Source organism: Colias croceus, chromosome 29, assembly GCF_905220415.1.
Source record: "Colias croceus chromosome 29, ilColCroc2.1".
Classification (NCBI taxonomy): domain Eukaryota; kingdom Metazoa; phylum Arthropoda; class Insecta; order Lepidoptera; family Pieridae; genus Colias; species Colias croceus.
In genome coordinates, this window is record NC_059565.1 from 2792485 (window position 1) to 2809645 (window position 17161).

At 32.9% G+C, this 17161-nt stretch overlaps 1 protein-coding gene across 1 annotated transcript in view; it reads right to left on the reverse strand.

Annotated features, from left to right (window-relative positions):
* Positions 1-17161, reverse strand: part of LOC123704291 (neurofibromin) — a 64392-nt gene that overhangs the window by 46370 nt on the left and 861 nt on the right. The window contains exons 2-23 of the mRNA XM_045652605.1: positions 16716-16859; positions 14876-15062; positions 14320-14441; positions 13844-13943; positions 11859-11959; positions 11146-11295; positions 10655-10754; positions 9784-9926; positions 9073-9266; positions 8618-8726; positions 7503-7646; positions 6999-7192; positions 6357-6540; positions 5606-5792; positions 5340-5381; positions 4638-4737; positions 3764-3890; positions 2611-2710; positions 2249-2312; positions 1683-1854; positions 748-899; positions 154-262 (exon numbers count right to left, since the gene is read on the reverse strand). Of these exons, the coding sequence (XP_045508561.1) occupies positions 154-262; positions 748-899; positions 1683-1854; positions 2249-2312; positions 2611-2710; positions 3764-3890; positions 4638-4737; positions 5340-5381; positions 5606-5792; positions 6357-6540; positions 6999-7192; positions 7503-7646; positions 8618-8726; positions 9073-9266; positions 9784-9926; positions 10655-10754; positions 11146-11295; positions 11859-11959; positions 13844-13943; positions 14320-14441; positions 14876-15062; positions 16716-16859 (2925 nt within the window). The remainder of the gene's footprint in view (positions 1-153; positions 263-747; positions 900-1682; positions 1855-2248; positions 2313-2610; positions 2711-3763; positions 3891-4637; positions 4738-5339; positions 5382-5605; positions 5793-6356; positions 6541-6998; positions 7193-7502; positions 7647-8617; positions 8727-9072; positions 9267-9783; positions 9927-10654; positions 10755-11145; positions 11296-11858; positions 11960-13843; positions 13944-14319; positions 14442-14875; positions 15063-16715; positions 16860-17161) is intronic.

A 17161-nucleotide genomic window follows, 5' to 3' on the forward strand; every position in this document is an offset into this window, starting at 1 on the left:
GGGTGAGGTAAGTGTTTAATTTTGGCGGGAGGCGGAGTGTCCGTTCTGTAGCGTTTAGTTACTATTATATATTCTGTGACTGTACTACACAACATTCTAGAACACTCCAGAACACTAAAGAACATTCTAGAACATTCTAGAACACTCACTCACCTGTCTAAACGACAAGTCATCCCTCCGGCGCATCATCGCTTCGACAACTTGGCACAATTTCGTCTTTATGTGCACCGATAGTACTGTCATGTCCAAGTGACGTACGTATCTGTAAGGAAATAATACATGAAGAGTATTATGTATGTATGTTTTTAAAGTAACATATATACAAAATAAAGTAAAATAAAAAATTAAACGCTAAATGCGAAGATAAAATGGCATTTTCAAAAAAAAATTAAAATTGCAATAACTCTTCAACGGCTAACTTTTGGATATAAGATCAAATCAGTTTGTTTTGACCCCTAATACACGCTCTTAACAGGAATAAATAGGTCGACTTAACCTGTAACCCTGTATATAAGAGAATTAATTTTAATAAAAAAACTGCAAAGTTTGACATACAGTAAACAACTACTAAGAATCTCGTTCAGTTTGTCCGAAACACAACTCTGCCTACGCGTGTATTTGGCAGAGTTTTCTCATCGGCATTACAATAGACTTTGAACATTACTGCGACGAAATAAGGTGTTAATTTCTGTGAGAATAGTTGATTATAATACGGCAATGTTTTTTCTATACATGTTATATATTTACCTAACTATAGCCAACATGAGTCCCTCTATAGATGTGCTGCTAAGATGCTCCGGCTGGCCTACGCCTTTGTTCGTGTTATTATTATCCAAAATACTTTTCATAATAAATATAGTATGTTCTACGAATTGTGTGTTCATTTCTGTTAACATCACCTGGAAGATAATTACATAGTTTAGTGAAATTTTAACCTATTGAGCCCCAAGCGGCCCGATCGGGCCACGACACAATAGATTTTCTATTGTGTCTGTGATTTCGGGGGCTGAGTTATTACAGGAAAACCAAAAAATTCGTATTGCTTTTTTTTAATAAATACCAAAACATTAATAAATATACTGTTCACAGGAATTTACAAAAAGAAGGATTACAAATTATTATTGCTTAGTACTAACCAAAACTATAAAATACAACAATGCGATGGTAGGAAAAAAATAGTTCTCTCTTTAACAAAAAAAAAATCCAATTAATTTTGTAGTAATTATCTTGAAAAAATAATCTCTGGTGCATGATAAAAATCTATTTAATACGGTTCGTATCCAGATTTTTATCTCATGCATTTTCAAAACTCAACATCAATATTTATTTCTCAACAGGATTTTTTTTTCAAAACACCTTTTTGTAGACACTATTGGCTTATTTTTAATCTTCCATATTTTACTTTACAAGTTTCATTGTTTTGTTTCACTTGTATAGTGTTGTGTATTGTTTTTGGAGTCAAATAAATGATCTTTTTTTCTTCTTTCTTATTTAAAACTACGTACGTTTCACCTGCGTGGCCCCGCTCCTGTTGGTCTTAGCGTAATGATATATAGCTTATAACCTTCCTCGATAAAGGCTATCTAACACCGAAAGAATTTTTCAAATCGGACCAGTAGTTCCTGAGATTAGGGCTTTCAAACAAACAAACTCTTCAGCTTTATAATATTAGTATAGATTACCTGCTGCTGCTGATCGAAGAACTTATCCACGATCGCTTTGATCTGATCGAACAGTATAGGATATAGCGCTGGGGACATTTCCTTTCCGACTAATTCTTTCACATGACACTGTATGTGCGCCGCGAAACGTTCGTTGTTACATAGTAGGAGCCGTAGCAATTGGCCTATGAACCTGTTTTATTCAAAAAAAATTACGAAATGTAGGAAAAGCTGGGAAAGCATCTTGAAAAAAAGTCGTATAAAAATAGCAATTATTTTCATACGATATTATGTTAAAATCACATTATTTATGAAAATTCAGGTAAATCTATTCTTGTTACTATGATTCTATGAATGCACAAAGAAATCGATGATTTAACTTCAATGCACAGTATTTTTTATGGTATATATCCTCTTTATTCCCTACAATATTAAAATTTTGTCCGTGTCACTTATTTAAAATATTGCATTATTTTTTCTAAAAATTTAAATAATTTATACATAATATGCCATATTATTTTAGTTATTTCATTATCAAGTTTAAATTAAATTTTCATACGATACATATAAAAGTTATAACAACTTACTGAGTCACAGGACAATATTGTACTTCTTGTGTACTGTTTGCTAAAACGTGATATTTTCTTGAATCTGTAATATTAAATAATTTTACATTAAAAAAAAACAGTAATTTCCAAAATGTTAACAATCCAACAATAACTATCGGTATATCATACTAGCTGCGCTCCGCGGTTTCACCCGCATTGCTCCGCTCCTGTTGGTTTTAGCGTGATGATATATAGCCTAAAGCCTTCCTCGATGAATGAACTATCTAACATCGAAAGTATTTTTCAAATCGGACACGTAGTTCCCAAGATTAGCGCGTTCAAACAAACTCTTCAGCTTTATAATATTAGTATAGATTAATAATATTAAAACAGCTATTTACCGTGTCCCAAAGCCCATACAGTGGTCGGTTTTCGTTGTAAACACACGCCTCCCAACGCACACAGAAACGATGTTATATTAGCCCATTCTTGGATTTGCATCTGAAATAATAAATCTGATAAGAACAAGTGATAACTGCGTTAAAAACAACCGACTTCAAACTTGCACTTGCAACATTTACAAATACAGACAAAAATGTTACCCTCCTCCTTTTTTTGAAGTCGGTTAAAAACATTACATTTCGTATACTTTCAAAAAAAACGCCGTGTGTCACTCGGGGACTGGGGCGGTTGCGCTATTGCATGCTATGCCTTCAAGCCACACCTCCGCCCGTCCCCGTGGGGAGCGTGAGGTTTTTCGTTACGGAATTTCTCGATTCGGTCCCCGCGCTCAAGGCTACGATAGAAGCTATGCAATAGCTTAAAAAAATAATTTAAACAGAAATTTATGAAGTAGCCGAAATTAATTACAAGCAGAATAATAAATTTCGAGATAGTTATGTGAGTTGTACTTTTATGTGTCCATATTGCTAGAAATCATGCTAGATTTGTATACCGTTATAATAGATCTTGATAAATTAGCTGGATCGTTCAATTTTTAGACAATTATGCAAAACCGGAAATCATTCAAAACTTTTTTTTACCAAAAATCAAGTATTTAGGAAAAAAACTAGCTTTTCGCCCGCGGCTTCGCTCACTTTGTCTAAAACCTAATAAATTATATAGGTACTAAAACCTTCCTCTTGAATCACTCTATCTATTAAAAAAAACCGCGTCAAAATCCGTTGCGTAGTTTTAAAGATACAAAGGGGCATAGGGACAGAGGAAGCGACTTTGTTTTATACTATGTTGTAGTGAAGTCACACCTTCACAAGTGATAACTGCGTTAAAAACAACCGACTTCAAACTTGCACTTGCAACATTTACAAATACAGACAAAAATGCTCATAAAATAAAAACTACTGGGCCTATCCGAATAAAATTTTTATGGGACCAATTCGACACCATCCCGCATCGAACAAAGAATCACGTAAATCGGTTCAGAAACCTCAAAGTAATCGGTGTACATACATAAAAAAAACATACCGGCCGAATTGATAACCTCCTCCTTTTTTTGAAATCGGTTAAAAACCAACCAACATAAAAAAAACTAACCTCAAAATCATGTTCCGCACTTGTATGATGTGACACGCGTCGCTTCGCTCGATGTAACGGTTCTGTACCATCTTCAATCATACCGAAACCTTTTGGATACTTTTGCAGCAATTTGCATAGAGAATCCCTGAAAAATTGATTGATAATAATTTCATTTATTGCATAAAGATGATCACGAAGATAATAAACTGATGAGTGTGATATATAGTACAATTAATAACTACATTCACATTCGTGCTCAAAAATTGTCCGAATCAAAACTCTGCCTACTAGATATTAGGCAGAGTTTTATAATGAGCAATACAATGGACTTTGAACATTACTGCGATGTAATAAGATGGTAATTTCAATGAATGTTTTATACAACGTCCTCGGACATTTTTTGACGACCTTTTAATGGGCGCTTGCGAGTATAGTTGTTTATAGTTTGCAATGATTATGAATAAATTAATGAATATTCTTCTTCTGAACAATAAGCAGGGGCCTTAGACAAAGTAACAATTACAAAACGATAACGAAGTTAGAAATCTTAAAAATGTATGGGATTGACATACGCCGCGTTAGATCACGTGGTCTATCTAAAGTCAATCCCAAGGCCCCTGAAATACATATCGACAGAAGGACGAACGACAATTTAAACAAAACATGTACTAGTGATGTCATAGAATTAAGATCAAAATTCGACCTTTCGGGCTTTCGTATTAGAATAGAAAATCGATTAAAACACAAAATAAGTCAGGTCAAAGCAAAATTTGAATAGTCAAATATAAAAAAAATAAACACATTCAATATAGTCTATCCAATCTATTAGTACTAGAATTGACGAATATCTGAAAAATAACATAAAATCTAAAAAGCTATACTTATTACTTACCAGCATCGGAAGGTCTCTTCCCAAACAGGTTGTATACCATTAACACAATGTTCTATCTTCCTTAGTAATGCCATTATCCGTTTTTGTAGAGCCGCGGTGTCTACAAATTATGTTTTTTGTGAGACAACTTAATTTATACTCTATGTCTAGGACACTTGGGTCGATTTTTATTAATAAAAATCGACCGTAGTGTACTAGACATCAAGTTGGAAATAAAAATCTTTTTTAAAAAGGAGCGTGTATGCCGAGCACTCGTGTCAGTAAAACTTCTTTGGCACGATTCAAACTTGCCGTACTACCAAAATCGTCACCTTACTCCATGACGTGACGGTATTGACCTTGAAGTTTTACTCTCAACGCGCCTAAAGAAGTTTCATTTCAATAAATCATCATTAATTTTCCGTTAATAGCTTGATTTTAATGAGAAATCCAACTTTTACAAGTAAAATAAAACAAATATGTGAAAGAATCAGTAAAATACCTCAAGTAATTTAAAATTATGGGACTTTAAATTACACCAATAGGCCAAATGACGTCACAGGCAATCTATTGCCTATTATATATAGCGTCTACGCTAGATACTAAAATACACAAAGTTACAGTACTTATTTCTTTAAGTTTTCAAAATAATTTCAGTGATTTTGTCTTTAAATTCAGTGAATTTTAAAGCTTGCAAAATATGTTATTAAGAATTGTACTTACTTTGTATATTATTCGGATATCGTGTGCCCGTATCCTTAGATGCTGTTAAAAAAGAAAACAATTATTATTACTTACACGTTCACGAACGTGTAACATTCATGAATATAACCTGTGAAAATGGTAGTTTTATCTTTTTTACTTAAATTACATTTTCTCTATTCACACGTGTCACACGTATCACACGTGTCAAACGTATCCCACGTGCCACACATGTCGCACATGTCACACATGTCATACGTGTCAGACATGTCACACGTGTCACTCACCGGTGGCCAGCGCGGTGGACGTGTGTGCGATGTCCTGGAACACCGCGTAGTTTGGCAGCAGGCAGTGGGTTGACGGTTCATCTGCACCGCACCGGATATCCGCCTCGCGACATAAAAGCGCGAAACATGACATAGCAACTAGTACTGCTTCCGTGTCGATCGACCAGAGGCACATTAGGAATACCACCTTGAGGAGGACAAAAAAGACGATAAACACCGAAATCACCTTTTCAGATTTTTTATTTTTTGTTTTCCAAGACAATTTACAGGGATGTACCCAAAACATTACATAGCAATTAGCAGTTAAACTAAAATAACATCAGATGATATTACAGATGCATATAACAGCTGCAAGCTAGCGCGTGATGCGCAGAGAATCAGCGTTACATTAGTCATGTCATTGTCATTATCAAATAAAAAACCGATTGAATCTTTTTTTTTTCCTATATAGTTTTCATTCCAATTACCAAAATGGCTTCATTTGTATAAAAAATAAACAAGCAGACTCACAATCGCCTATTGAAAAATCGTCAAAAATCATCTGACTAGCGTTGTGTAGATAAAATATCACAAAAATATGAAAGAAATCATTTCAAATAAATGTTAAATCAAAATTAAATTTCTTAAATTATTCATCATTTTAACTGTTAGATAACCATTTGTTAGATAATCTAATAATAACATATCAGCAAGTTATGAAACCATCAAATACACATAAAATCGAAAAATCACATATCCTAACATAACTTACCTCCAATTTAATATGCGCCTGTTTACAAATAGGTATTTGCGATCCCACATTAGCGTATTCCTTATGTTTTGCCAAGAATTCGTTTCTACAAATTAAAACGTCGCGCAACCAACGCAATACCTCTCTGTAGTTGCTTATCTGTCGTTGTATAAGCTTTTGGCTTATACTGTATACTACTTGTGAACTGGAAATAAATTAAATGGCACTTAAAATATAAATATAATATGTTGTGTTTTTGTACATTTATTCATAGAACAGATAAAGATAAATAGGCTGATAAAACTATGGACGTAGATTTATATTTTATGTAGTTTAAAAGTGAGGTATAGTTCAGCTATAGCATTTTTTATTCTTCTTCTGTATGTGTGTGTTGGATAAATTATTTGTATTGTATTAACCTACAAATAATGCTTACAAAGAAAAACTATAAAAAATACATAATCACATAATAAATAAATAAATAAATAAATAAATAAATAATGATTTCAACAAGTCTTTTGATACAGTTAGACAATAAGTATTTATAGATTTAAATAAAAACTTTCATAAGGTAAATACATGCAATTTATTAAATCTACAAACCTGTATAAAAGAAGCATACTTTTACATCAAAAATAGGACAAATTTCACACAAAATCTCACCTTATATCCCAAAAAGTGTTCAGGGGTGCTTCAGGGTTCCACATTTGGACCATATCTGGTTTGTGTAACGCGAGTAACGCATCCATCGCTTCCTGCGACACTTCTCCCATATCTGTATGATGTACTAGAGATACTAGACCGTTTATTAGTTCAGTGGTTGCTGACTGTATTTCGACACCTGAACGTCCTGGGTTCTGTGTAAAATGAAAAAAAGTATGTAAAAATAATCTTGTTTAAAATTGAATTTATAAAAAATACAGTTATTTTATTTGATGACTGTTCCAAATAGCTTGCATCGAGCATTTCGAACCTGTCAGCATGTTAGCATTCAACTATTTAGAAACGAAACCATACATTTATAAGTCCTTCTAATAAACGCTAAGCCTGAAAAATGTATCATAGAGCATTTTACACAAACTTCAACAACACACAACATACTTCACACTGCACACTACATAACACAGACTAACTTTACACTTACACTTCACTTTACACTACACTTACGCTTAACATCAGCATCGGGTCCGCGTGTATAAGCTTCACCAGATACAAAAGTAGTGTCTTATAAACTGGCATTTCCTCAACTTTACTCTCTTTCGGTTTTAGAGATAGAGATATCATTCGTAGTGGTGTGTGTGCTATGTAGCCCTGTAAGATATTTTAACTTAATATTATAAAGCTGAAGTTTGTTTGTTTGAACGCGCTAATCTCAGGAACTACTGGTCCGATTTGAAAAATTATTTCCGTGTTAGATAGCCCATTTATCGAGGAAGGTTATAGGCTATACAATCATGCTAAGACCGACAGGAGCGGAGCAATGCGAGTAAAACCGCGGTGCACAGCTAGATATGTTATATTTTGTTCTAAAGACCACATCAATATGGTCTAAAAAATACTAAGTTTTAACATTATAGACGAGCCAATTTAATAGGCAACATTTGACGTCTATCAATTTTATCTTCGAAGAGAGGTAACCTGCTTAAAAACATCGATTAAAATGAATTAATCGATACGGATTTTAAACATTTGTCAATCGAATTTATTAATTTATGATGATTTTTATTCACAAGTAATCATTGCATTCGATTCTAGATGTCAGATTTCGATTTTTAGAGTAACGTCTCTGGTATTTAAAAAGAAAAAAGGTTTATTGACACAAAATTGTAGCGACGTCAGTTCTTCAATTCAGAAATTGTTTATTATGTTTAGTATGGTTTATCAGTAAAATGAAATCTTAAAATTACTTGTATCGGTCATTATTATTATAATTATGTAATCATAATTGAAAAAAGTTAAGCAAATGTGCAGTTCTAACAAAACGAAATATCATGTTATTCTATGTCGTCGTTACTAGGTTACGTTGTTGAATTTTGTTGAACTGTCAAATGTTGCCTATAAAAATGGCTCTACTATAATAACATGATCAAACAACCATGTTTTAATTCTATTATATATTCCTAGATTTCGATAAAAAGGATTATAATTAAAGTAATTAAAAGTGTAATAAAATACATCTTAATTTTAGGTATTTTGAAGACACATTACCAAGTTTATGCTTACTCGAAAAATCAATAAAAAAGAATCAGATTTCTATATATATAATTAAACAAAATTCTCACCTGTGTTGCCTTATTCAAAGTATCCGTGAACATAGCGCGCAACTCCGCGGCGCGAGGGTATAGCAACTCTATTTGTGGCCACCACGGTAAACGAGGTTGGTTTATTATCCTACAAAAATGTAATATTTATATTGAAATACATATCAGAAATTATTAAGTAAAAATATTTTGTAAAAAAAATTAATTACAGTAAAAAAGAGCGTATGTGCCGAGCACACATGTCAGAGATGAAACTTCTTTGGCAAGATTCAAAGATACCAAAATCGTTTTAATCCATGACGAAACGGTATTGCCATGACGCGACCTTGACATTTTACCCTCAACGCGCCTAAAGTTACACTTCAAAAAACATATGATCCCAAAAACTATTCAGTTTTATGCTATCCTAGTACCTATCTATTTCCTCAAACTACCCCCAAAAACCTAAATACCAAATAACATACAAACATACAAACCTCAACAACGAATTAACAATCACGGAATGATAGAACGTATTGCTGTTGAGATTCAAGCAAACCTTCATGGCATCATTAGTATGTGGCATAATCCTGAACAGCGATACGAAACAGTCCGTCATTAGATCGAGATCTGAATAGCCAAGGTTGTAGTTACTGCGGAAGAAGGCTTTCGACGGGTTGAAGAGTAATGTCTGAAAAAATTAATATATAAATAAATTAACAGGGAAAATATCAATAATTTATTAGCTCATGTGTTAATCTGATAACCTTTATTACCGTAAAGTTTCATCCAAATCCGACCAGTACTTTTTGAGCCAATTCGTTGCAAACATACATACCAATCTTTTGTCTTTATTAGTATATAAAAATAAGAGACTTTGACAGTTCAAATGACTGTAATAAATAAGGATTAAAATAACCACCACTCCGTATCCTAGCGATTTTATGATGTAACAAATTATTTTTATATAGGTATTTTGGAAAAAAAAATAATTATTATAACTATAATAAACTTAATTACTGCGGCAACTAATTTAACCCATTGACCACCGAGCGCCGACGGCAACAACGACACAATAGATTTTCTATTTTGTCTGTGATTCCGGGGGCTGAGGGATTAAACTGTTTAAACCATGATACAATATGTTTAATTCAAATATTCCAAATTATAAAAATTAATTATTTTTTTTTTTATTAAATCAACCTTACCTTCAAATCATTAATAACCGACTTGACCAGTACGAAAGTGACGTTCCCAGAGTCGGATATATTTATATAAGTAGATGCCTTACATAATTTCACACAAGTTATGACAGCGGCTTCTGTCATTTGCTTCGAGTTGTTTTGTGGACCTATAATATAATATAAATTTTAAATATAAAAAATACAAAATGTGTTGGTAAGCGCATAACTCGAGAAGGGCTGAACCGATTTAGTTTTTTTTTTATATAATACTCCTTGAAGTACGAGGTCCTTAATTTTAGAAACAAAACGTAAACAAGTAGCGTACGAAACGGGCGAAGCCGGGGCGAAATAGTTATAGATATTTTAGCCTTTAAGTGAAAATTATTAGTAAAATTATGGTGTGAAATTTTTAAAGGATAGAAAAAAGCCGATAACTCTGTGGGATTCGAACTCGCGTATTTTACCGTACCGTGGTAAAATTTCTTATGTAAAAAGCATTTGAATGCAATAGCATATAATTCGATATTATGATGTGTATCAGTTTAATTATTCACGGTTTTAGGATGTTATCATAATAACAAATTGTTTTATAAACAAAACTATGTACATTTTATAAGTATACTAGCTGCTCCGCGCGGTTTCACCCCCGTGGCTCCACCCCTGTTGGTCGTAGCGTGATGAAATATAGCCTATAACCTTCCTCGATAAATGGGCTATCTAACACCGAAAGAATTTTTCAAATCGGACCAGTAGTTCCCGAGATTAGCGCGTTCAAACAAACAAACAAACAAATTCTTCAGCTTTATAATATTAGTATAGATTATTCTACAACGTGTATGACTTTTGTCCAAACATTATTATGATATTATTTTATAATTCTCCACTAAATACTCACTTAAACCTCGTTTAACAGCATCTATAAAATGTTTTTTCTTCGAATGTCTTGGACTGCACGGCGCACCGCTATCCGCGTTCACTATTTCTTCTAGTACCTTCTGTTATAATATACAAAAGTATAATATAATATTATGTAAGTTGAATAATATAAAATAATCAAATAACAACAATTATGTAAAAAAAAAAACTTTGTACAGTCACGCACTTAAGCACATACGCACGCACACATACACGCATACACGCCCACATACACGCATAAAAGGAAACATAATTTCTTTTGGTGTATTTTGTGAATCCATCTTTTACTAATGTTAATAAGGTTGAATTTCCCAAATGTTTGTTTTTTTCAACAACAATAATACACACAATCTTGACTAGTTTTAAAATTCATATTTGTATAGAGTCAGACACACACACACACACTTATAAAAAACATCATCCCCATACAAAAACACCTTCATCAACAATCAATTATAAAACAATACTAACAGGGTTCAATATGAGCAGCATAATTTGCAACGGCCACATAGCGACTCTTGTTTTCTTGTTTTCAGAATAGCTGTCTTGTAAAATGTCGAACAATGTGTCACAACATTTGCTTAGTTCGTCGTTAGGCCGAGACTGGACTTCGAGGAATTCCTGGAAACAAGCATTGTATATAAGTTATTAACAACGGGGTCCTGGGTTCGATTCCTTGTCGAGACAAAGGAAAAAATGTCTCGGTCTGGCAGGACACAGAAGGCTGATCACCTACTTGTCCCTAAAGAAAATCGATCAGTGAAACAGATATACACATAATGCATCTGCCCCTTACCCCACTACACGGGACTTCACTTTTATATAAACAACTACATTCTGATGTATTACTATACTGTGAAGTTTCATCAAAATCTGTGTAGTCGTTTTTCTCGTGAAGGAACAAACATGCAACACTAGACTCATAATCGCCTATTAAAAGGTCGTCAAAAATATCCGAGGAGAATTGTATAAAACAATCATTGTAATTAACACCTTATTTATTGGCTGTAATGTTCAAAATCTATTGCAACAATCATTAGAAAAACCCTGCTTAATGCACGCGTAGGCAGAGTTTTGCATTGGACATTTTTTTGCGTGATTGTTGGCTTAAATATTTTCAAGCATTTGAACTTTTAAAAAATTTGAAGAATAAAATAAGATCTATGAAAATAAATCTTTCTTACCTGTGGATAAGTATCCATCCAATTCCAAACAGCTTTCTCGAGGGACATAACTAAAACTATGGGCGTATATTTCCGTAATAACTTAAACTTTTGAATACATTCTGAAAAAAAAAGAAATTTTGTTTTTTTTTTAAATTCATATCGCCGTCCCCGGAGAATAAAATGATAACTGCAAAAACACAACTGTTCAGGAGAAATAAAAAAACCGATAATTGACTATAGCTTGCCAAGCTATAGACGTATAAAAAAAGGCTCAGTGGTAGCTAATTTTTTAACCTTTTATTTTGTATCAAAATATATTAAATAACTTTAAGATAACTGAAGATAATTAAAATTTAAAAAGTAAGTAGCATTTGAATGACATGTAAATTTACTAATACACACTTATCATTTTATTCTCGTTCATATTGGACATATGCATTAATGGATAATAAATATCCAATGAACTTTTATTCTGAGGGTTTTAATAAGACAATATTAGAGTAATCAACTATCATTACATTAAAAAATGAAGACAATAAAAAGTAATATAAATCAGTCTTCCTGATCATCATCGTGATCATAATGTACATGGTCATACGAATGGCGCCAAAACATATTTTTACGAGAATAAAATGATAATAGGCGTTCGTCATTATTTCGCCGAGTCGTTTTTTCGAGAATATTATTGTAATAACTACACACACCGGCACAATTAGCAGAACAGAAACCGATACGCGAGAACATCGTCTGGGATTTGAACGAATGGCAGCAGGTTCTCTTTACTGATGAGTGCAGAGTTCTTTTAAAACAGATCAATGGGAGACAGCGAATATGGAGACACAGAGGAGAACGCCAAATATAGTCTAATTTTGAACACACAGTGGCTTATGGTGGCGGCTCGATAATGGTTTGGGGAGGGATATGTTTGAGAGCTCGCACGGAGTTATTGATAGTCACAGGAGGGACCATGACAGCAGATAGATGTACATCAGAGACATTTAAGAAGAACATGTTGTACCATTTGCCCCATTTATTGGTGACTACTTTATTCTAATGCAAGATAATGCTCGTGCTCATAGTGCACAATCGGTACAGGCATATCTGAACCACGTAGGTATACCGGTGATGCAGTGGCCAGCAAATTCCCCCGATATGAATCCGATAAAGCATGTCTGGGACTTGCTAAAAAGAAGGGTTAAATCCAGAATGCCACCCCCCAACAATCTGAATGAACTTGGAAACGAATTACTTGAGAAGTGGGAGCGGTTGCCTCAAGAAATCATCGATAACATAATCTGTAGCAAGCCCAGACGAATGGAAACCGTAATCAGAGCAAGAGGGGGAAACACTCGTTATTAATTTTGCTTTAATTTTATTGTCAAATCATTTAATGCTTACTTTTTTTATTTTTTTGTGATGGTTCATAATCATCTAAAAATTTCACTTATTTCAAATTTCTTAATTTTTCAATAAAAAATAACGAAGACTTTTCAAAGTCGTGGTTAAAAGATGTTAATCAACTTGTTATTTTGTATCTAATTACATTTTCGTCAAATATATGCGTTATTATCTCATAGTCTCACTTTTTTTTTTGTTCCGCTAATTGTGCCGGTGTGTATATTATCACATTAAGAGTAAAGAAACTTTTTCACTATCATAATACTATCTTTATTTTCTAGTACGAATATGTTCTGGGAAAAAGCAGTGAATATTATTGTAATATCTTATAACTTAAAAAAATTTTTTTGTACACTCTAATCGCCATACCGTAAAAATAAATACAATATTACCTTCTAAAGTATAAAATCTATATATATAAAACTCAAAGGTGCCACACACACAGCCCAAACCAATGGACGTATCGGGCTGAAATTTGGCATGCAGGTAGATGTCATAACGTAGGCGTCCCCTAAGAAAGGATTTTCCGATATTCTTACGGGAACGGGGAAAAACGGGGATGCACGTACAAAGTCGTGGGCGGAAGCTAGTTTTATATAATTTACCTGTAAAAAGCCGTATAAGCCTCAACACATCGATATTGATGTGTTGTATCAACTCTATATCTATGTAGTCGGGGTTTTCGTCTGAGCTAGATGCAAGTTCCTGAAATTATATGTTTGTTTATCGCGATAATCTGGAAAATTTCTGAATCGATTTCGATAAAACTTTTAAATTTAAAAATCGACATATTATTTATTTTAATCGAGTCTATTTTGTTAGTGCTAATTTTCACACCAATAGTCGCAATTAAGAAAATGATCTGGAAAACTGATGAACCGATAACGATGAAATTTTTGTAAAAGAAAGAATTACGAATTTTAAATTGATTTCAATTTATGCTTAAAGCATGATTGACATGATTTAGAGTAAGTCGCAATTATGAAATACTGATTTATACAGACAAGAAAACTCACTAAATATCAAATAAAAAATTCACGTTTTAATTCCATATTTTTTAGTTAGTTGTTTTATTACATACCTGTAACCTAGCGCTTATCCTATTAAAGACTGCATTAAAAAAGTTCAAACTTAGCGCAAATAAAACCTTACTAGCCAACTGTCGTAGTAACGTATTATGTATGTTCGCTTCACATCGTATATCTGGAAACACAATTTTTTAATTCATAGGTATTCAATTTGCGTGAAGATGAATTGTGATTGTTTCAAATTTCTTCAACCAAAACACATGACCATTATAATTTTAAGTTGTGGAGCATTTAATTGAATGTTTTAATATTTAAACCTAAAGAATATAATTAACTAGAGGTACACCCCGGCTTCGCCCGTGGTACATATTTCGCAATAAAAGGTAGCCTATGTCCTTTCTCGGGTATCAAAATATCTCCATACCAAATTTCATGCAAATTAGTTCAGTAGTTTAGGCGAGATTGAGTAACAGACAGACAGACAGAGTTACTTTCGCATTTATAATATTAGTATGGATTCTAACATAGGGCCTAATTTAAAAAAAATCAAACTTTCACCACAAATTCCCACATTTTCGTACCTACCCACAAACAAACACACAAACTCACCAATAAACTGGCAAACCTCCCTCAACAGTATCTTAACGTTCATAGCCTCTTCATATTTCGCCGTGTCCTTCGGCTGTGAGCTTAAACATATCTCCAATGTATCAAGCACTATGACCAGACTGTCGTGGTAGCCTTTCTCTATTTCTGTGAGCGGTCGAGTCACGCATGTTGTGAGGGTTGGTTGGTACTGGAAGAAGAGAAAGATATAATATACTATAGTAGAATGAATCAAAATGTTTGTATGTGCGTAACTTCGAAATGGGAACTATATTTTCTATCACCAAAATTTATATTTGTCATCAAGTTGTATCACCTAATAAATAGATCTATCACCACGAAATATTTTCGTTCTCAGATAAACAAAAATTGTTCCCAGGTATGAATTATCAAATAAATGTTAATATGTGTGTAAAATAAGAGATCGATAACCAATAAAATTATATTGCATTACATGAATATAAACTTCGTTCTTATAATAACAGTTTTGTTACTTAAATAATAGCTCTGTGCTCAGAATGGTAGATCTGTCACCAAATAAATCGATTATCGATCCCTGACTGCGGCTCCTTTTTATGTGAAAACATATTATTGGATTAGCCATACGCTTAAAGCTGGCTGATTATTCAGTGATTATTGTTTTTTAACAATAAATATTGATTATTTTAACTTTAATTAGGTAAGTGTTTTATCTACAAATTATTATGCTAGCCATTAGCCAGCTATTAAACCAGAGCTGATTATTCAGTGGTTATTATTTTTAAGAATAAATATTGATTATTTTAACTTTAATTGTTTTCTAGTAACATAAAATGATTTATTGGTGATCTCTTTAAATTAGTTTGCTTAAATACTTATTAGGACACACCTATTATAATACATACAAAAACATTTATTTGGTACTAGACCTTATATCTCAGGATTTTAGGTGATTTATTGTGGAACTGATTTTGCATTGTTTGGTGACTACATTTTGGTGACAGATCTACTATTTTGAGGACAAACCCTATTATTTAAGAAACACAAAACTAATTAAATTGGTGATAGCTTAAATGATACCCCTTCGAAATATGTGGAATCAAACTGGATAAATCTTTCTCTATTACTGCACTAAGTAGTTATAGATCTTTTTTTCATCTATACTAATAAAGCTGAAGAGTTTGTTTAAATGCGCTAATCTCAGGAACTACTGATCCGATTTGAAAAATTCTTTCCGTGTAAGATAGCCCATTTATCGATCACGCTAAGGCCAACAGGAGCAAAGCAACGCGGGTAAAACCGCGGAGAGCAGCTAGTATATAATATACAGCTATATTATAAAGAAGAATGAATCAACATGTTTGTATGTGCATAACTTCAAATTAAGAGCACAAAATTGGATACATTTTTCTCTATCACTGGACCAGGGACAAATTAATCTTACTTTGATGTGTTCGTCATTGTCAAGAGGCTTGTATGAACAAAAAAAACTATTAAAAATTTAAAAATCTTCTGAATTAATAGTCTTCCTGAGTGAAGGCAGCTGTACAGATAGTCGGTAACATATAAAATCCTATATGTTACATTTTTCTGCTAATTTAACATAAACTTTATTATTTCATATTTTTCTATGCTGCCAGCTTGAAAATGCACCATAATTTCTGTTTTGATTTCTTTTCTTTGGCCAAGACTTAGTTTCTACCAAAACAACATTGGTTGGGTCAACAATCGCTAAAATCACTCCAGTAAATTACTTCTGAGCAAATGTTATAAAACATATATGTTTTGTTATAAAAAATGTTATATTACAGATTTATTAACTTAAGAATATTAATGAAGAAATTTTAATTATAAAATAACTTACCAATTCATTAACTCTCTGCAGGATCTTAGTAAGGCCAGAAATAACAAGGGAAAACCTGTGCCTGCTGATTTGTACAAGGCATGCCTTGCACTGCTCTTCATTTATGCGGGAGTGTAGATTTTGGGCGCCGGTCTTGTAGGGTAGCTGTGAAAATTATTGTTTTAATATTTGTGATTTAATTTGGAGGGTAGCTGTGAAAATTATTATTTTTAAATGTGTTTTTTATATTGTAAGGTAGTTGTGAAAATGGTTTGAAAATTATTATATTATCTGTGACACCATTACATTGTAAACAACATTAGATTATAATTTATCTTGCAAGACTGCAATCTGTCGAAAAATTTTGATCCTTAACATAAATTGCTTACAAAGTTACAATTTAAAGCATTCTTATTTCTCGCCAGATTATACTATGTCAAACTAAAGCCATTGAATTGTGAAATGGC